Source organism: Pleurodeles waltl, chromosome 3_1 (assembly GCF_031143425.1).
Source record: "Pleurodeles waltl isolate 20211129_DDA chromosome 3_1, aPleWal1.hap1.20221129, whole genome shotgun sequence".
NCBI classification, from domain to species: domain Eukaryota; kingdom Metazoa; phylum Chordata; class Amphibia; order Caudata; family Salamandridae; genus Pleurodeles; species Pleurodeles waltl.
The window spans coordinates 1,931,992,316-1,932,013,348 of NC_090440.1; the positions used below are offsets into that span (position 1 = coordinate 1,931,992,316).

A 21,033-nucleotide genomic window follows, 5' to 3' on the forward strand; every position below is an offset into this window, starting at 1 on the left:
ACATGTAGAATTTGAACCTGTGGTTCTTAAAATAAACTAAGAAAAGATATTTTTCTATACAAAAACCTATTGGCTGGATTTGTCTCTGAGTGTGTGTACCTCATTTATTGTCTATGTGTATGTACAACAAATGCTTAACACTACTCCTTGGATAAGCCTACTGCTCGACCACACTACCACAAAATAGAGCATTAGTATTATCTCTTTTTGCCACTATCTTACCTCTAAGGGGAACCCTTGGACTCTGTGCATACTATTCCTTACTTTGAAATAGTGCATACAGAGCCAACTTCCTACAGTATGACAGAAACATATGCAGAAGGGATGCGGGATACACTCGTTCAGGAAAGGTGTTTGGAGTGGGAAGTAGGGTTTGGTGGGGTAGAAGCAGTGAGACGTAGTGAGAGAGATACAGCAGTACCTGGTTATGGGGGAGATAGGCTGGGCTGCTCACACTCCCTCTGGGCCCAATATGGGAGAGAGCAGCTAGACTAGGCAGGTGGGTCGGAGAAATAGGGGGCATCAGATGGCCAGTTTTTCAAGGTTCATGAAATGACCCCAGATGCTGTCCAGAAACATCAGATTGGTTGTTAACCCTTAATAGTCCACTTATGACTGGCTACTCCGTGGAGCTCAACTAAGCCCTCAGTACGTGTTGGTGTGGAGCTCGGCTGACACAAATGGCGAATACACACCTTAGGCTCCACGAGTGAGGTCACCAACAAGAGGTGTGGGCGGATCGTCAGGTCAAGTATGGGAAGAGACTTTAAGGAGAATGGTCAGTTGGGAAAGGAACACATCAAAAGGGGATTGTAGCGATGGAAGTGCGCCCATAACCTGTGATGTCCAGAGGTTGTGATATAGTCATGAGGCAGCAACTTGGCTCTCTAAAGCTGCCAAGGGGACCAGTGCCAGTTATGCAGTATCTTGAAGTAGAGAAATTTGATTCTGGACTCTCATATGGTCAGAAATTAGCATTGCCCAGTCTTCCAGCCATACAGTAGGCCTTCTTAAGAAGCAGCTGCAACCCAAGCCTAGTCATGGTGAAGGAAGGGCCAGGGTGTAGGTACCCTGTACAGACCTGAGATCACTCCTCGAATCTGGCCCATAGTCTGAAGTTTTCAGTGAGAAGTGGAGGGGGAGGGTTGTTGCGTAATGCCCCCATAGTTGCCCAGAGGCAGTGTACTAATTGGTGGTACTGCTAGTGATCTGCGACCTGGAGAACAAATTCATGTCGCAGAACTGGGATACCATACATTTGCTCAACTCTTTTCAGACTTTTCTCATACCAAGGTCAACATGGGTGTATTTTTGCACCATGTATCATTGCTTTATAGGAAAGTTGAATGTGCAAATCATGTTTTAAGCCAATTTTGCCTTTTTTTTAGGAGGTCAGAGCACATACGCTGGCCACTGGATAGCAGTGTACCAGTGTTAAGAGATCAAAATTACCAGGAGGTGAATTTATGAACTTTGGTGGGGCTACCCAAAGATGTCACTTAACAATAGAAAGCATATGAAAAGAGCCATCTGGAGAAAGATAACATTAGTAGCTGCCCACCCCCTTGGAGTCCACACACAAGCAGACAGGTCAAGCAGGCAAGAAAACACCTCACAGAATTGGGAGCTAAAACAGAACACAGCAGAGCAATTATTTTTTAACAATATGGCAAACCACAGATAAGTCTGTTTGCAACACAGGAGCTCAAAATGCCAAATATTTGCATCCAGGTACCCTCACCAGCTGTTGCTGGGGAATATCCTATCTATAGATTGGTTGGGGGAATTTGTGTACGCTTTTCCCTCAGTCCCAACTGGTTTTAAACAAGTGGACACAAGTTCTGTGACAGTCCTCATTGCCCCCCAATGGACTAAGCAAACATAGTTATGCAGCATGAATCCTTTTCTGAATTAACATGCTGTGCATTATTCTGCCGTTGGGATCTGGAAATGTGTTCTAGTATTTAATTATTTTTATTTTTTTTATTTTCCCCCTCTTGGGCATTGTCGACCACCATTTGATGCCAACTCCATCCTCTGTGTGACGCCAAAAGCCTTCCTGGATGTTCCTGTGTGTGGTCCCCGTCTTCAGATTCTTTTTTCCCGCTGTTGGTCTGTAAGCACAGTGGAGGAGCTCTGAAGAATTTGTTAATATTTCACATTTTTTGAAACAACATTGAAGAAAAACGAAGCTGTCATTGAGTGTGACAGAGTAGAGGGAAAACCTGCTTGTCCCCAATGGGGGACACCGCCGGCAAACTTCGACAGAGAAAGAAGACAAAGGTTCATGGAAAAAAAACCTTTTAAATTTTGTCCTAATTGCCACCGCATATTGGCCAAGTGAGACCCCCATGAAGTCTACAACCTTTGCCTACCAAGGGACCACAGGGGTGAAGACTGTGAGGCCTGCGCCAAACTCATCCCAAAGAGCATAAATGTACGACGCAGGCTTTACTCTGTCTGACCTTCACCCTATTCCGCTATGCCCCTATACCCCTATATCTGTATCAGTTTATCCTCGATCTCCAACCCGACTCATCCCAAACTCATTCTACTACTATGATCTCCAAAATAACCCTTCCCATGCTCTACCCTCCTATATCCCTCATGGCTCACCACAAACCTCAGTTTACGGCTATGATCTCCCAAACAACCCTACTATATTCTCCCTCAGTTATCTCTCCTTTGACTCATTCCAAACCCCATCTTACTACTATGATCTCCCAGTTAACACTTCTGGATTCTTCCCTCCTCTGTCAGGGGTAGTAAGCACTATATAAATACAAAGACTTGAGCACTACACCATGGCAGAAGTTCAGAAGCAGGAATCGCCCCGGCACCTAGGCCTTTTGAGTGATGAGGAGGAGTACGTGGAGGAGTTCGAGCCAGCGAGAGGGGGAGAGTCTGACGTTGAAGTTTTTGACCCCGAGGTGGAGAAAACTCAGCCGCAGAAAAAGGGGGCAAAGGACGTCGATAGAAAAAAGGTAAAGCCGCCAAAAGGCACAGACTCTTAAGTACAAAGAGCATAAATGCCCAAAAGCAGCCTTGGCGCGAAAAACCAGCGGTGACCGAAGGTCAGCAAAAAAACCAAAAGGTCTGCACGGATCCTGACCAAAGTATGCTGAAGGCCTAAAGGCACTGTTGAAAGACTCGACGAATGCCCCAGTTTGAGTGGGAGCGAAAGAGAAAGCGAGAGCATCTAAGATGGGGGAGCCGTGTATGCCGAAGAGAAAAACCTTGATGATGGCTGGAGCGGACCATAAGACACAAGAGCTCAAAAGAATTAAAAAGAAGCTCAAAGCAGAAATGGTGCTCATATCCCTCAAGGCCCTGGACGACTATGGACTATGGAGGCTTATCAGTCAGTTTTAGAAGCACCAGTGACCCAGGAATCCCACGACAAAGAACAGGAAGAGTTTTTCTAAATCGAAGAAGCAGAATATGCACAGGGCTTCGACGACGCAAGCAAGTTCGAGGAGACATGGCAGGTCTTTGGTGCCCAATCACCTGAGATGGGGGTAGATAATTTCCCTTCAAGCCTGTCGATGTACAACAACCTAGTAAAGATTGCTGCTGAAACCTATGGGTAACAGATGGAAGGAGGGCTCATGCTTCCTCTTAGAGGCCCTGATGCAGACCAAAAAGGGAAATCTGTATCTGCCCATGCCACCTAGCATCCTGGATCAAGGGAAGGAGGCCTTCAGGGAACCAGCCACTACAAGGGTAGTCACAAAAGAAAGAAATATACTTATTCCATTCAGGTCCCAAAATACATCAAGGGTAATGTCCCTGCAGATTCAATTATTGTCACCACTGTGGGGAAAGGAAACAATGCTCCCACCTCCATGGGACCACTGGCCAAGAAGGAAAGTAAGAGGTTGGACTTGTTGGGCAGGAAGATGGAAAAGGAGGCCGCTACACAATGGAGGATAGCTAACTAAAATGCCCTCATGAATCCTTATGGGCACCAATAGTGGCAGGAGATTGAAAGCCTCATGCAACACCTCGTGGAGGAATACAGAAAGGCGGTCATTCAAGAGGGGAAGGGCATTTTTAACACATGCCTAATGTAAGCACTAGATGCGGCGCAGACAGCCAGCAGACAAATGTGCACAGGAAATCATCCCGAGAAGACACACCAGGCTAAGGATCTTAAGTTTCAAGCCAGAGGTACAGGCATCTATAATAAACATGCCCTTCACAGAATATGCTTTTTTGGACAGGCAGTGGACGATAGCGTGCAGCGGATAAAGACAACGAAACACCAAGAGCAATGGGAGCGCTGCAATTCAGGGGTACAAACACGAGGCATCCCTAGCAGAAGACCTTCTGGCAGGGCGCCCTTAATTACAGGGAAGCAACAACTCCAACAACAGAGTTCTTCACACAACCTCTGGCATACCAACAGTGGCAGCAACCAGCGAGGCAGCCTTTTTGTGGAAGGGGAAGGGGACAACCCCCAGGGGTGCTTGGGACATCAAACAAATGACACACAACAAAAGCACCCAACACTTAACACCAGTGTGGCGCAGAATTAAGGGCAAAGGTTTTCTCCAGGAGTGGAGAAACACAACAGACAAGTGGATCCTAAATATAATCTGTCACGGTTACTGCATAGAACTAATCAACCTCCACAAATACCTTCAAAGGTGTGAATGCCTTCAAAGAAGAGGAAATAATAACATTCCGAAAAGAACTGAAGGGGTTGCTCTGAAAAAGAGCCATAGAACACGTGCCAAAGTAGGAGGAAAAACATGGGTAACTATTCACCACATTTTCTGGTTCCAAAGCAAGATCTTATGAACAAATCCTTTTGAACACACTTCAGGATGACATTGCAGGAGTAGTACCTAAGATTACATGGCCTCCTTATAGCTAAAGTATGCATACCTACATATTCCTATGAACCAAAATCGCAAGAAAGATCTATGGTTTGTCCTAGGTAAGATATACTCCCAGTTCACAGTATTGTCCATCAGCATAAATACTTCACCCAGAGTCTTCACCATGGTCCTGTCTACAGTAGCAGCACACTTATGAAGATTAAATCCATGTATACTCCTAGTTCGACGACTGGCTGGCAAAAGCACAAACCAAGGACAAGTGCAAAAAGGGTATACAAACGGTCATGCACACACTACAAATCCTAGGATTCAAAATAAGCCAGAATAAATCATTACCTCAGTCAGAGTAATAAAGGAGCTTATAGGAGCCACACTAAAGCCCAGCAAGAGAAATGGTGACTGGTGCAGAAGAGAATAGAGGCCATCAAGAAACAAACTCGCCTGTACCGGAAGGGTCAGTCTCTGATAGAGGACTGTCATGAAACTCATAGGAATGATGACATAAATCATCCCATTGATATCACATGCAAGAATGCATGTGCACCCCATCCAGGAATGGATCTGCAACAAATGGTGACAACAAATGGTGACAAGTTACAGGGAGCTGGGAGGATCTAGTGGTTGTCATAGCAAAAGTATATAGAGAGAGATACAGTGGTGGAATCCAACAACTATAAGCATAGGGAGACTGTTCAAGACCCCAGCCCCAACTGTGATAATAACAACGGATGCATCCCACATAGGAGGGGGAGCTCACACAGGGTCCCTGAAGATACGCGGCCTAGGAAACGATGCAGTGAAACACCTCGGTTACCTGAAGATGAAGGTGTTGGCGCCTTATACCAGGTCCATGCAACCCTTAGTAAGTATTACACTGTCTAGGAGCCAGGGCTCTCTAGTGGTAGCTGTGGTGAGCAGCCACGACTTATCTAGTAGTGTAAGGCACTTGGAACACCACAGTAGTGACACAGTAACTTATCACACATGAAAGGAACCACATAGTGTTGCAAAAATAAATGTACTTTATTATAGTAACACTGAATTTAAATACTATAAGCAGCCCCCCCTCTGGAGGCAAGTACAAACAAAATATAGACCTGTTAGTAAGAATTAGCATGAAAACATAAAAAATAGCAAGGGCCCTATTGGAGGAGGCTAAACCATATACTAAAATAGTGAAATGCGAGAATGGTTGCCCCACCAGAGGATATGGAGTAGTTACCAAAGGGCTAGGAGAGTATTGAACCCCAAGAGGTGAGTATCTAGAAGACCCACAGCGACAAGGAGAGCAGAGGTTAGTTACCTGTTTGTCCCATAGGTTAACATGGGGGCTTTGAATTGGAACAAATGCAAGAAGAGGACCAGGCCAGTGAGACCCAACGTTGGATTCCAGATGAAGAGGACCTGTGGAAGAAAGGGACAGAGCCCAGTCCATGCAGAGTGACCAGGTGGGGTAGGCTGTGTGTGAAGATCCAAGACGGCGGTGATGAATGAATGCCAGCTGCGGAGTCTAGGAGCTGCAGAGAAGTCCCTGAAGTTGCCTAGGAGCTGTCCCTCGCCAGATTGCAGATGGGTTAGTGGTCAGGAGGACCACCAACAAGCAAATGCAAGTCGGAGCTATCAGAAGCACTCAGAACCTCCCACAAACAACCCACTGGCAGCAGGCACAGTAAGTCTAGTGTGGCCCTAGCAGCACACCTGAAGAGTCCCACGTCGCTGTAGCAACAGAGAGGAGACTGTCCTTGCAGAGGTAGAGTGCTGGGACCTGGGGCTACTCTGATCCTGAAGATTCCTCTGAGCAAGAGTCAACAAGCCTTGGTTGCTGCAACAGTCGCAGAGCACAGTGATTCTGTCCTGGAGAAAGAGGCAAGGGCTCACTGTCTCCCAAGTTGGCAGAGAGGACCAAGAGGACCCCTCAGAACCACCACCTGTGTTGGAGAATCTTTGCAGATCCAGAGGATAGCAGATCACAGCAGCCGGACGTCTTTGCCTTAGGTGCCTGCAGATGCAGAGGAGTGACTTCTTCACTCCAAGAGAGATTCCTTCTTGCTTCCTAGGTTCAGCTGAAGTCTTGCTGACCCCAGAGGATGCATAGCCTTGGCAATGTTACAAAGAGCTGACAGGAGCCTCAGAAAAAATGTTGCAGGCTGATGTTGTCTCGGGGTTGCAGTCTTGTTTGGTTACTGTGGAGTCCAGCAACGGTTCCTGTGGCCAGGAATAGAAGAGGTGCAGAGGAGTCCTGGTGGAGTCTTACACCCCAAATCTAGGGACCCAACATCAAGGGAGTCCCTTAGTAGCCCAAAAAGGGTCTTGGGCACTTTGCAAAGTGACTACATATTAGAGGGGGTCACTGACATCACCTCCCTAACCTGACCACTCAGATGCTCACAGAGGCCTCTGCCCATCTTAGTTTCAAGATGGCAGAATCGAGTAGCCACCTGGAGGAGCTCTGGGTGCACCACCCTTTAGGTGGGGATGGACAGTGAAGTGGTCACTCCCCTTTTTGCCTTTGTGTAGTTTCGCGTCATTGCTGGGCTTGGTGGTCCCTGGACTGGTGCAAACCAGATTATGCAAGGAGGGCACCAAATGTGCCCTTCAATGCAAACCAGTGGTATGGGTAGGCTACCCCTCCCCAGCCTTGTAACACCTATTTCCAATGGAGAGAAGGTTGCACCCCTCTCCCACAGGAAATTCTTTGTTCTTCTCAAACTGGTCAAGAGGCAGGAGGGCAGAATCCTGTCTGAGAGGCTGCAGCTGCATGGGCTGCTCGCAGACCTTGGCAGTCTGCCACCAATACTGACATCATTATTGAGATATGATTCCAACACGTTTGAAACCAAACATGCCTGGGTTCGGAGTTACCATTATGAGCTGGACCATAGATAGTGATCTCTGGTCAGTACATGGCTAAACTACCTTCCCCGCACTTTCCAAGTCCAGAGAATGGGAACTGTAGTTTGTACGGGCACGTCTTCTCGTGCAGGATTGCCTACACACACCGGTAGCTGCACCTTGCCCTCTGGTCTAGGAGGGCATACCCTAGGGGTGACTTACTGTGACATGGTGCAGTGACCTGCAGTGAAAGGGTGCAGGCACCTTTTCACACAGGCTGTAAATGGCAAACCTGCAGACACAATTTCCATGTGCTCCCATGGGTGGCATAATAAATGCTGCAACCCATGGGGGACCCCTGGTGTACTAATGCTGGGTACCTAAGTATCATATACTAGGGACTTACAGGGGTACACCAGTATGCCAATTGTGGGGTGTAAAAGGGTACCAAGGCAACCACATTTAGACTAGAGAGCACAATCACTGGGGTCCTGGTTAGCAGGATCCCAGTGAAAACAGTCTAAGCAGACTGACAAAAGGGAAAAAGTGGGATAACCATGCCAAAAAGAGTGACTTTACTACATATGAACCCAGAAAAAGATCCATGGTGCAAAACAAAATGGGTACGTACCTGTTGTAGTAGTGTGCAGCTTGAAGAATTTTCTGGGTTCACATACATCTGTCCAACCTCCCAGGAAATGAGAATGTTTTTGAATGAATAAAAAAAAAAAAAAAAAGTCGGAGGATTATATGAAGATTAGAAAGCCACAAAAAATCTGCCAAAAGCGAAAAAAGAATTTGAAGACCACGCAAAGGGGTTTTCAGCAGTCGTTTGCCATGACAGAAGGATGGACATAACACCAAATAGCTGATGCCATCCAAGTTAAAAATAAAAAAAAATAAAAAAAATCTATTTAAGAAACATCCACTGTATGGCAGAATTGAGTGCATGTGAATCCAGCAAAATTCTTCAAGCTGTAAAACTGGTCATACAGGTAAATAACCACTTCCTTACTAAACCCCTTCTTCACCCCTCTGCATAAGTAGTCCATTTTAGTGTGAGTCAGTGCATCTATCAGCTTATCTCCTTGATAGCAGTGGCAGTTCAGATAAATTAAAACTTTCTAGTTTGGTTTTTGTTGTGAAAAGCAGCTGTCCATGCAGGAGCAAGTGAAAGACATTGTCTTTGTTTTTTCCATGAGATGGGGCTTCCAAGATGGTTTAGTACCTCTGTTTGCTGGTCATTGCTGTGCAAGTAGTGATCCACTCGAAGTTAGGCAGTGTTAAATCAAATCAAATCAAATCATTAGCATTTATAAAGCGCGCTACTCACCCGTGCGGGTCTCAAGGCGCTAGGGACAAAGGGGGTGGTTATCGCTGCTCGAACAGCCAGGTCTTTAGGAGTCTCCGGAAAGCGGAGTGGTCCTGGGTGGTCCTGAGGCTGGTGGGGAGGGAGTTCCAGGTCTTGGCTGCCAGGAAGGAGAAAGATCTCCCACCCGCCGTGGAGCGTCGGATGCGAGGGACGGCGGCGAGTGCGAGGCCAGAGGAGCGGAGGGGGCGGGTGGGGACGTAGAAGTTGAGGCGTCTGTTGAGGTATTCCGGTCCCTTGTCGTGGAGGGCTTTGTGTGCGTGGGTGAGAAGTCGGAAGGTGATCCTTTTGCTGACTGGGAGCCAATGCAGGTGTCTCAGGTGTGCGGAGATGTGGCTGTTGCGGGGTACATCGAGGATGAGGCGGGCTGAGGCGTTTTGAATGCGTTGCAGGCGATTTTGGAGTTTGGCGGTGGTCCCAGCGTAGAGGGTGTTGCCGTAGTCCAGGCGGCTCGTGACGAGGGCGTGGGTCACGGTTTTTCTGGTGTCGGCGGGGATCCAGCGAAAGATCTTGCGGAGCATGCGGAGGGTGAGGAAGCAGGCGGAGGACACGGCGTTGACTTGCTTGGTCATGGTGAGAAGGGGGTCCAAGATGAAGCCGAGGTTGCGGGCGTGGTCTGCGGGGGTCGGTGCGGTGCCGAGGGCCGTGGGCCACCAGGAGTCGTCCCAGGCGGACGGGGTGTTGCCGAGGATGAGGACTTCAGTTTTTTCAGAGTTCAGCTTTAGGCGGCTGAGCCTCATCCAATCTGCGACGTCCTTCATACCCTCTTGTAGGTTGGTCTTGGCGCTGGCGGGGTCCTTGGTGAGGGAGAGTATAAGTTGGGTGTCGTCGGCGTAGGAGGTGATGATGATGTCGTGCTTGCGTACGATGTTAGCGAGGGGGCTCATGTAGACATTGAAGAGTGTCGGGCTGAGTGATGAGCCTTGAGGTACGCCGCAGATGATCTCAGTGGGTTCTGAGCGAAACGGAGGGAGGTAGACTCTTTGGGAGCGGTTTACGAGGAAGGAGGCGATCCAGTCCAGGGCCTGGTCTTGGATCCCGGTGGAGCGGAGGCGGGTGATTAGGGTGCGGTGACAGACGGTGTCAAAGGCAGCCGAGAGGTCGAGAAGAATGATGGCGACTGTTTCACCGTTCATCAGGGTTCTGATGTCGTCTGTGACTGAGATGAGGGCGGTTTCAGTGCTGTGGTTGGTTCGGAATCCGGTCTGTGAGGGGTCGAGCAGGTTGTTGTCTTCCAGGAAGGTGGTCAGCTGTTTGTTGACGGTCTTCTCTATTACTTTGGCTGGGAAAGGCAGAAGGGAGATGGGGCGGAAGTTTTTCAGGTCGCTCGGGTCAGCCGTAGGTTTCTTTAGTAGGGCGTTGACTTCGGCGTGTTTCCAGCATTCGGGGAAGGTAGCAGAAGAAAAAGAAGAATTGATGACAGTCTGGAGGTGCGGGGCGATGATGCTGTCGGCTTTGTTAAAGATGAAGTGCGGGCAGGGGTCCGAAGGGGCGCCGGAGTGGATAGAGTTCATGATGGATTTGGTTTCTTCCGTGCTGATGTGGGTCCAGTTGTTGAGGGTGATGGTCGGGGATGTGGGTTCGGTGGTGTTAGGTTGGGTCTGGTGTCCGAAGCTGTCGTGGAGGTCGCTGATCTTGCGATGGAAGAAAGTGGCGAGGGATTCGCATAGATCATGTAAGGGCGTGACGGCTTTGGCGCTGGGGTTGGAGAACTCCTTGACGATGCTGAAGAGTTCTCTGCTGTTGTGGCTGTTTTTGTCCAGTCTGTCGGTGAAAAAATTCCTTTTGGCAGTGCGGATCAGGTGGTGGTGTTTGCGGGTAGCGTTCTTGAGGGCGGTCATGTTGTCAGCGGTGCGGTCCTTTCGCCAGGCTTTCTCAAGTGCGCGACAAGTTTTCTTTGATTCTTTGAGTGTGTCAGAGAACCAGAGGGGTTTCTTGGTGTTGTTCTGTCGCTGCGAGCGTTTGAGGGGAGCAAGGTTGTCTGCGCAGTTGGAGATCCAGTTTGTGAGGTTGAGGGCTGCGACGTTGGGGTCGGTGGTGAGGGTGGGTTGGTTGGCGGCGAGTGCGGCGAAGAGTTGCTCTTCAGGGATCTTGTTCCACTGTCGGCGAGGGATGGGTTGAGTGCGGAGGTGGCGGGTCTCGCGTCGGAATGTGTAGTGGATGCAGCTGTGGTCGGTCCAATGAAGGGCGGAGGCGTGGCTGAAGAAGACGTGTTTGCTGGCGGAGAAGATAGGGTCGAGTGTGTGTCCGGCGATGTGGGTGGCAGTGTTCACCAGTTGTTTGAGGCCGAGGTTGGCGAGGTTGTCGAGCAGGGTGGTGGTGTTGGGGTCGTTGTTTTGTTCCAGATAGAAGTTGAGGTCGCCTAGGAGGATGTAGTCCGGTGAGGCGAGGGCGTGCGGGGAGATGAAGTCGGCGATGGTGTCGCTGAAAGGGGTGCGAGGTCCGGGAGGACGGTAGACGAGGGATCCTCTGAGGGTGGTCCTCGGGTCGGTGCGAATCTGAAAATGCAGGTGTTCAGCGGCAAGAGGGGAGTCTTCAGTGGAGGTGGTGACGCTGATGGAGTCTTTGAAGACGATGGCGATACCTCCTCCTACTTGGTTGGTGCGGTCTTTCCTGGAGATCTTGTAGCCTTCGGGGATGGCGGTGGCGATGTCTGGAGCAGAGGAGGCGTTCATCCAGGTCTCCGTTAACATCTGTTCCTTGGGTTATTCCCTCAGGGATGATTTGCAGGGATGATCCAGAAGTTGCAAGTGATTCAGAACCATGAGGGTTACACTAGTATTAAAGTTTTTTAAGTTTGACCATGTTCCTAAAGTATGCTGCTTGCTGGATTTCCTTTCCGTGGTGCACTGGATCCAATTAAAATCGCTGTGGCTCATCTCGCTTTCTAGGAGCGGCCCCAAGAGTATTAATTTAGGACTCTAAGGCCATGTGCAGTGTTGTGCTCCTTTTTCAGGCTGTCTTCTTTTACACACTGTTCTCCTTTTGAAATGCCCATCTCTGGAAATAGCTTTTTTCTGTCCCTTTGGCAAATGGTTAGGTTTAGAAGCCTCTGCAATGTTTTGTTCTTTCCTACTGGACTTTTCACCAAGTTACTTTTGGGGATATGTTTACTATTACACAGGCCCAGCTTGTCGTAGGACTCCGTTTGTAGTAACGAGACTGCTGGATTTTGAGTGGCAGCACCACCAAGCATGGGGTACTGATACTGATCCCACATCATGTGACAGGTGTCTATCTAACCCTTCCGGCTAGGTAGCAGCACCTCACTAGTTACAGAGGTAAAATAATTTGTGGCAGCCTATCGCATGACACTCACTCTTCAGGGAGGTTGTGGTGGAACAAATCGTACCACTTTCTCTCAGTTATACAAGTCTCATATATGCAAAGACAAAACTGAAGCAGGATCTTGGTTCAATAGGTTTTATTGAAGCAACTGTATTCTATGTAAAAAGGCATGAATTGCGATTGAGGATAATGAAACCCAATGTTATCACAGCAGTGACCAGGAAAGTGAAACACAGGAAAAGTCCCACCATATTGTCACAATAGTGTATCTAACATCTGTACCTACACTGCTAAGTTTCTATGTGAGAACAAATAGCAGTGGTAGCCCTAATCTGCTATTCTAGTCACAAGAAGAACCTATTGAATATTAATTTAGTTAAGTTTGAAGTTAGTCTAGCAGCAACAGATTAAATTGGTAGAATCTGTGGAAAGGTTCAATACTAAAGAAGCAACATAAGTAGTACGTGGCAAGGCCATCAGCCCATTTCTTAGTCCAGTTTAAGTTTTCTCTGCCCTAAGAGAATCCTTGTCCTCACCCTGTTGCTGCCATTCCTGTGACAATGGCAGCAAATGCCAGATACTATTGAAGCCCAGTTCTGTAAGTTCCATGAGACCATTCCAAGTAGTCTGACTGGCTGCAAATGTGATGAACTTCTGGGTGATTAACCCAAATCTTTGAAGAAGGCAAACTTTCTGTTTGGGTCTGGCTTCCTGCTTAGAGGGGCCTAGTACTGCCCTGCTAAGCCAGTACTGGCCTTTCATCATGTGACTGAGCATTGAGAAGCACTGCACATCAGGATCTTTGCCAGAGAAGGTGCGCTTGCCCTGACCCAAACCCATCAAATGCCTGTAGAGAGGCCCTATCATCCCAACCAAGCTCGGAATGAACTTTAGGAAAGTGACCTTTCTGGCTTGTATTCTGATTGCTAGTTGGAGAAGTTTTTCTGGTTCTGCAGTATTGTAAATCATTATTCCAGCCCATGTGGTTCAAGAGATATCAACATTACAGTTCCCTTCAAGGACTAACCTCAAATTCCAGTTGGGCCTATGAATGCAGTAGGTGTCTCTTGCTCTGTGTGTGCCCCCTTTAAGAAAAATAAGGATCATGACGGGTAGAATGAAAGCACCTCACAAACGCCATAGAGTGGATGTACTATTTAATCATTTTGTTTTTCCATGACAAACACAACTTATTGTGTCCTAAACTGGTTGTGGGATTGCATTAAACTTCTCCACTTGATTTTGGAGTCTTGGAGGGAACATTTACTAACCTGCCTCGGGTGGGATCTGTTTTGTTCACATGCTAAATTTGTGAGATTCCAGATGTTTTAGGGTAACATCTTTTAATTTTCCTTGGGTACCGGAACTCCACCTCTTAGTCTTTTGCCTAATCGATTGTACAGTGTGGTAGTCTTGGATTGACCTATGACCAAAATTTGGCCCAAAGTACCCATATCTGTTTTGTCTTTGAGCAAACCCTAAACCTAATTGCAGAAGTAAAACATGTCCACAATATGAGAGACTCAAGCAACCCCAGACTTGCACTGAGCTTCTCTGAACCAAGTCCAATGGTATGATGAATGCAGCATATAGCACTTCAAAGTTGCATTAACATTGGGGTTGATTCTAGGCCTCAAATGGTGATAATGCATTCTTATTTTCCTTTGTTTAATTTTTTTGTAGCATTCTGTTTGTGTATAGGTTAATAGCAGATTTTTTTCTTCCTTTTATGCAAGTCACTCACTTGCATTGCTATTCCTCACTGTTAATTATCACACTGTACACTCGGTATCTGATTTTCTAACAAGCCGTCTTCTCACAGTTAGCCTTAACTGCTTGCTTACCCATGCAAGATAGTGAGTCAAGTACTCAAAGGGTATTAACTTGGTTAATCCATTGAAGTGGATTAATATTGTGGCCCTGAGACATCAGACATAAAAGATGTAAACCACACAAGATCCTTCCTAATTTTCACTGACTCTGCTGTGATCTAGAGGAAAACACTCCCACATTTTACCTTTGTACTGCAGTGTAAATTAAAATGTAATGATAGCTAGCTGTCCCAGTGGCCAGAAGCTCGTATGTGGGGTAGCAGAAAATGGCCAATACTAGCACTGTCGAGGACCGTCCTGGTGCATGCTGACTGAAGCCACTGTGTATAAGGCACAGGGGTGCCCACAGATGTTCAACAAGATGTGGGGCCTATGGAAAGTGTTCAGGGACACAGGATGAAATCAGCAAATAAGCTGTATAACTCTCAAATCAGGATGTGGAGTGTCAGGGCTGATATTACGTTATAATACTGCATTTGAGTTGGTGCTGAATAACAAAATGATAAAATGTTATAAAAAAGATTAAACAATAGGTGCTGAGCAACACTAGTGAATGAGCAACCCTTGCTATGCCACTGCTGAGTTTAGGTTGACCAGGAAAAATCTGTGGTGTCTTTTTTCAGATATAAAATAGTCAGATATAAAATAATCCAATAGCATTTATTTAGATTCATGAGTTTCAGGTGTTAGCTTCCTCTTCTTAGTCAGCAGTTTACCCTGCGCATGAAAGAGCTGTAGACATAAACATATATGGGAACAATGCTTCCAGTCCTTAGATTCATGATAACATCTTCAGTTGGGGGAGCGCTCCTACTTGAACAAATGTCTTTCTCAGTTAAGCTAGTGTATTTCAGCCATTGTGACCTGGTCTCCCTTTTTTTTGTAGTGTTGCAGTCGTAAACTTTGTAATTGGCTCAAGGTTGCACCCTATCGGCCGGATCAGCAGGCTGAGGAAGATGATGATTTCATGGAGGAAAGTCAAGCTAAGGGTATCCGGGTGTTGGGAATGGCATACTCCCCGGAAAGGTAAGTTTTTTTTGTAATTTGAAGGCCTAAGGAAGTTGTCTGTAATTATGTGATACTTTATAACTTACTGGTATTTATCTCCCAGGGACCACCCAGTATTCTGCGCCCTAGTGAATGGTGAAGGTGAAGTTACAGACTTCCTGCGCCTTCCCTACTTCACCAAGAGGAGGACTGCTTGGCGAGAGGAAGAGCGAGAGCGCAAAGTGAGTACAGCTGAATTTGGATCAATCCTATAATAAATGGAAGCTTAAGAGTAAGAAGGGTTACAACCTATTTGCAGCCTTGGAGAAATGTGCCACTCGTGGTAAAATGAGTTTTGAGTAACCAGAATTAGTAATTGCCAATAAATGTAGCTTTACTGGCGAACACTGTTTTGAAGCTGCAGTATGATTTTACTTGAATCAAGCTGGTTTCAATATAACTTGTGATCATTTGCAGAAACTCACAGTGCACCCGAGCAAAGACTCCACATCAGATTGCTTTTTTTCCCACCTTAGTCTTTGGATGTGTTTTTTGGAGCTCTCAAACAATCAAGTTACAACAAATAGTTGTTTAAATCCAGTGCCTGGAATTTCCTCAGCAAATTTGGATGACCACCTTCAACAGCTATAGCTCGAATTTGACCTAGACCAGAAGATTGTTTTCCTGGCTCCAAACCATGTAAAAATGACTTTGGGGGCTGGAGGGGGTGCTGTCTGGTTTATGGAGATTATGTCCAAGCTATAACAATAAGGTGTGTAGCACATGCTGCTGTAGATAGCACATGCTCTGCACACTCCTTCCATCAAATGTTAGGCTTGCTGTTGCAGGTTGTTTTTCTTTGAAGAAGTGTTTTCATTTATGGGATGCATTGTGACTTCTCCCTTAGTGGACAAATTAAATGGGGACAAACTCCTTGGTTTTTATTTTTTTTATTTTTTATTTTGGCCAGCGGGTTCACACTTACAGCGAGAGGGCTTAGAAATTCAACTTGTTCCAAACGTTTGTTGGGCACACATAATTAGAATTCGAAACAGATTAATCTGTAAGAATCTGTTTGCAATCTTCATCAGACACCCTCCGAAGACAATGTACATATAATTAGAGGATCGGATGCCCCCACCTAGCCCTCCTACCCTAATCAGTCTTTGACGCAGGTGAACAAGCATCGTACAATGGTAAAGAAATGGGCATACTTCCAAAACTCCCCCTGGTGCCACATCACCTACCCGTGGTCGGAGCTTCATGACATCTACTACTTGTGTCTTTTCAGGACCATGACAACGCTATAAGTCTTGCCTTGCCTTCCACTCCAAGAAGACCTTAAGGCCCGAAGGGAGATGTGCTGGGTGCACTGTAAAATTCACCAACAGTTGTCCACTGAGAGCCCTGATATCTTCGACAACCAGGACCACTTAGGTGCCAGCGAAGAAGATGAGGCCGACAAGTCAAGCCACAGCCAGTCCAGAGTCGATCTCCTCCAGCACCTCTGAAAAGACAGCAGAGGATGTCATACTGGCACCCAAGACCAGCAGCACTCAAAACCAAGGCCACACTGAGGGTCATAAGTACTTAAGACTCCAATACTTTCTCAAAGCCTCAAAAGAGGCGTCTTTCCAAAGTAGAGCACTGCTCCAACAGGAGTCAGGCATCAAGCCCCATGGAGAAAAGACTGCAGCCATCTGGATGTCTGCTGCATTGGGTTCCAGTCACCACCAAGAGAAGGTTTTGGATTTGAGGAAGGACCCGCCCATGGGAAGTAACCCATCTCAGCCATCGAGCCCTGCATGGCACAAGGGTGCTGAAAAGTTTTACCCGCATTCACAGCAGGTGTCCATGGCATAATCTAAGCCAGCATTGTCACCCAAAATACTGTTGTAGGAAAGTGCCCTTTTGATATGGTCACCCCCACTTTATGCTACTGGTACTGAGGTTTTTCAACTGAAAGTGCACTGGGTTTCTGCTAACTAGGTCCCCAGTGCTCTTTTCCTACAACAAGGTAAAAGGTCTAATTGTATATAATTGGTGCACCCTTTGGTACCTCTGTAAGGACCAAGTAAATGGTACCCCTGGTACATAGGGCCTGGGTACTGAGGAGGGTCCCTAAGGGCTCAGTGTGTATTGTGCCGCCCTAAGGGACCCCTATACCAAGTGAATACAGCCTGACATTGCAGACTGCGTGTCATGGTGCAAGCTATGAGTGAAAATTGAACATAGTGCACATTGTGTGCCATGCTCCTAAATCACTGTATCTAATAGATGTAAGTCTCCCCTACAGCAGATGGTAAACAGCCATTACAATGTGGTCATTACCATGCATGACCTTACCACGGAGCAATTACAATGCAGATGCCTTTACCACAAATGACTTTACAATAAATTGTGTAAGTGAAGTGTAATCAGTGTCTAGGAAGCCAGGGCTCCCTAGAGGTAGCTGTGGACGAGCAAACAAGACTTATCTAGGAGGCATGCAAAGCTTATGCAATAACACTACAGTCACATAGCACTTACATACATAAAAGAACCACACAGTGTTACACACATAAAGGTACTTTATTGTAGTAACACAAATACTAAAATACTTTATAGGCAATACCCCAACTGGAGGTAAGTAAACACACTAATATATACACATTAGCAATCAGTAAGTAGCATAGAAAGCAATAGGCATTGGTAAAAGCAAATATTGAGGGCCCTAGGGGAGGGCCAACCCATATACTAAAAAAGTGGAATGTGAAAGGCAGTCCCCCACCCAAGGAAGTGGAATCAGTAGAGGAGAGCTGAAGGAACTAGTAACACCAAGAGTTGAGTACCAGAGTGGCCCCCAGCGACCAGGAGAGCAGAGGTAAGTACCTGGTTTTCCATAAAACCAAAAGGAGGAATTTGGAAGAGGATTGTGCAAGACCCAGACAAGACTGAAAAAAAACCAAAGGTGGATCCTGACAGAAGGAGACCTGCAAATGAAGGGGACCAAGTCCAGTTTGTGATGGAGTGTCCGGTTGTGACAGGAGCCACTAACCACCCATCTGTGGATGCAGGACCAGGTCGACGGTGGACGAAGAAGGTCAGCAATGCAGCACCGGAGCAAAAGAGTTGTAGGAGTGATGCAAGTGATGTCCCACATTGGCCGTTGTGATGCAGTCAGTCAGTGGTGCTGGAATACCACCATCACGCCTTGGCAAATACAAGAGTCGGAGAAGGTTTTGCAAGGCTGAAAAGGACCAGTCAGGTCTAGGGGACTCGACCCAAGGAGGGGAGTCCGGGGTGACCCTCAGCGGCTGGGAGAGTCACAAGGAGAGGAGACCGCCCCCACAGACAACTCATTGGCAGCAGGCACAGGAGTCGCAGTGAGACCTATTCAGCACACCTGAAGAGTCCCATGTCGCTGGAGCAGCAGACTGCTTTGCAGGAAGGAGTGCTGGAGGCCAGGGCTACACAGAGCTTGAAGATTCCTTGGAGGAGGAACAAACAGGCCTTAGTAGCTGCAAGAGTCGCTGTGCACAGGGGTACTCGCCTGCAAGGAGAGGCAAGGGCTCACCATCTCTTAAGTTGGATAGCTGGTAGAGAGGACCAAGCGGACCACTCCAGACCACCACCTGTGATGCAGGATCCACTCAGCTCCAGAGTAGAGAAGATCCATGCATCCGGTCGTCGTTGCAGTTGGTGCCTGCAGATGCAGGAGAGATGCCTTCTTACTTTGTGTGCAGGCTGGAGACTCGTCACCCTCAGAGGATGCACAGCTGTGGAAATGTTGCAGTTGATGGAAGGAGCCAGAGAAACAATGTTGCGAAGTGGAGTTGTTGCTGAAGGTGCAGATTGTCGGTACCTGGAGGGTCCATTTGAAGTCCCAGTGGCCAGAAGATGAAGTAAACAATGCAGAGGAGTTCTGCTGGAATCTTGCACGTCGAATCTGAGGACCCACCCAAGAAGGAGACCCTAAATAGCCCAGGAAGGGCGATTGGTCACCTAGTAGGGTGGCCATCTACGAGGAGGGGGCTTTGATGTCACCTGCCTGACCTAGCCACTCAGACGCTCCCACGGGCCATAGCCCTCCTTGAATTCAAGATGGCAGAATCAAGTGGCCACCTGAAGGAGTTCTGGGCACCACCCCTGGGGTGGTGATGGACAGGGTAGTGGCCACTCCCCTTTCCATTGTCCAGTTTCGCGCCAGAGCAGGGACAAGGGGTCCCTGGACTGGTGCAAACTGGTTTATGCAAGGAGGGTACCAAATGTGCTCCTCAAAGCATACTGTTGGCTTGGGGAGGCTACCCCTCCCAAGCCATGTAACACCTATTTTCCCAGGGAGAGGGTGTTACCTCACTCTCCCACAGGAAATCCTTTGTTCTACTTTCCTCTGCCTGAGCTGGTCAAGCAGCAGGAGGGCAGAAATCTTTCTGAGGGGTTGCAGCAGCGCGGGCTGCCCGGAAAACTCACGAAGACTAGTTGGAACAATGCTGGGGGTCCTCTAAGGAGCCCCCGGAGTGTATGGAATCATACACCTAATACTGTCAATAGTAATGGGGTATGATTCCAACATGTTTGATACCAAACATGCCCAGGTTCGGAGTTACCATTATGCAACTGAACATAGGTAGGGACCTGGGTCCAGTATATGGGGAAAATGGCTTCCCCGCACTTATGAAGTCCAGTGTAATGGAGCTGGAGTTCGTAGGGGCACCTTTGCTCATCCAGGAGTGCCCTCACACAGTTACTTGCACCCTGCCCTCTGGGCTAGGTAGGCCTACCTTTGGGGTGACTTTCAGTGACCTGGTGCAGTGACCTGTAGTGAAAAGGGTGCATGCACCTTTTCACGCGGGCAGCAATGGTAGACCTGCAGATACTTTTTGCATGGGCTCCCATGAGTGGCACAATAGATGCTGCAGCCCATGGGGAACCCCTGGTGCCCCCAGTGCCCTGGGTACCTAAGTACCATATACTAGGGACCTATATGGAGGCACGAGTATGCCAATTGTGGGGTGTGCAAGGTCTTAAGTACCCACATTTAGAGGTTAGTAGGATCCCAGTGTAAACAGTCTAAACAGCCTGACAGCAGGCAAAAAGTGGGGGTGGCCATGCCAAAAAGAGGGTACTTCCCTGCAGCCAATACTGCAGAAACTCCAAGAAGAGCTCAACATGAGGTAAATGATCCTCTTTTTTTCATCCCATCACCAGGAGAACCCCGGGGAAATCATGTCTGGTAATTTCACAGGCTGCATCCCAATCCATTGCTTTTTTGCTCACCATGCCACTTTTGTTTAGATCCAGCCATATGAAAATTAGTTTTGACCCTGCTCCAGTGGGAGCAGTCCAGTGTGAATGGACAAGTATGGTCCAGCCTGAACCGGAACACAAGCATCCCGGGACTGGTTTCACCCTTATGGACTAGAAGGGCCTGCCATAGGCGTGACTTATAGTAACCTGGTGCGAAAGGGTGCATACACCTTTTCACGCAGGCTGCAAAGGTAGGCCTGCAGACACATTTTGTGTGGGCTCCCATGGATGGTACAATACATGCTGCACCCTATAGGAGACCCTTTGTGTCCCAATGCCCTAGGTACCTAAGTACCACATACTAGGGACTTATAAGGGAAGACCATTATGCCAATTGTGAAGTGCACAAAGGTCCTAGACAACCATATTTAGAGGAAGAGAGCACAATGACTAGGGTCCTGGTTAGCAGGATCCTAGTGAAAACAGTCTAAGCACACTGATAGCAGGCAAAAAGTGGGGTTAATCATGACCAGAAGAAGGTACTTTACCACACTGTGACTCCTAAAAGTTGTACCAGTGAGTACATATTGACTGACGTCTAATTGGCAAGGTTAACTTAGATGTAAGTCCCTAGTAAAAGGCACTCGGAGTA

The 21,033-nt window shown here is 47.6% G+C and overlaps 1 protein-coding gene across 3 annotated transcripts in view; it reads left to right on the plus strand.

The window, feature by feature from the left end:
* SUPT6H (SPT6 homolog, histone chaperone and transcription elongation factor) overlaps positions 1-21,033 on the plus strand; it is an 893,672-nt gene that overhangs the window by 468,782 nt on the left and 403,857 nt on the right. For all 3 annotated transcript variants that reach the window (XM_069226188.1, XM_069226189.1, XM_069226190.1), the window contains exons 18-19: positions 15,052-15,191; positions 15,277-15,394. In XM_069226188.1, coding sequence (XP_069082289.1) covers positions 15,052-15,191; positions 15,277-15,394 — 258 coding nt within the window. The remainder of the gene's footprint in view (positions 1-15,051; positions 15,192-15,276; positions 15,395-21,033) is intronic.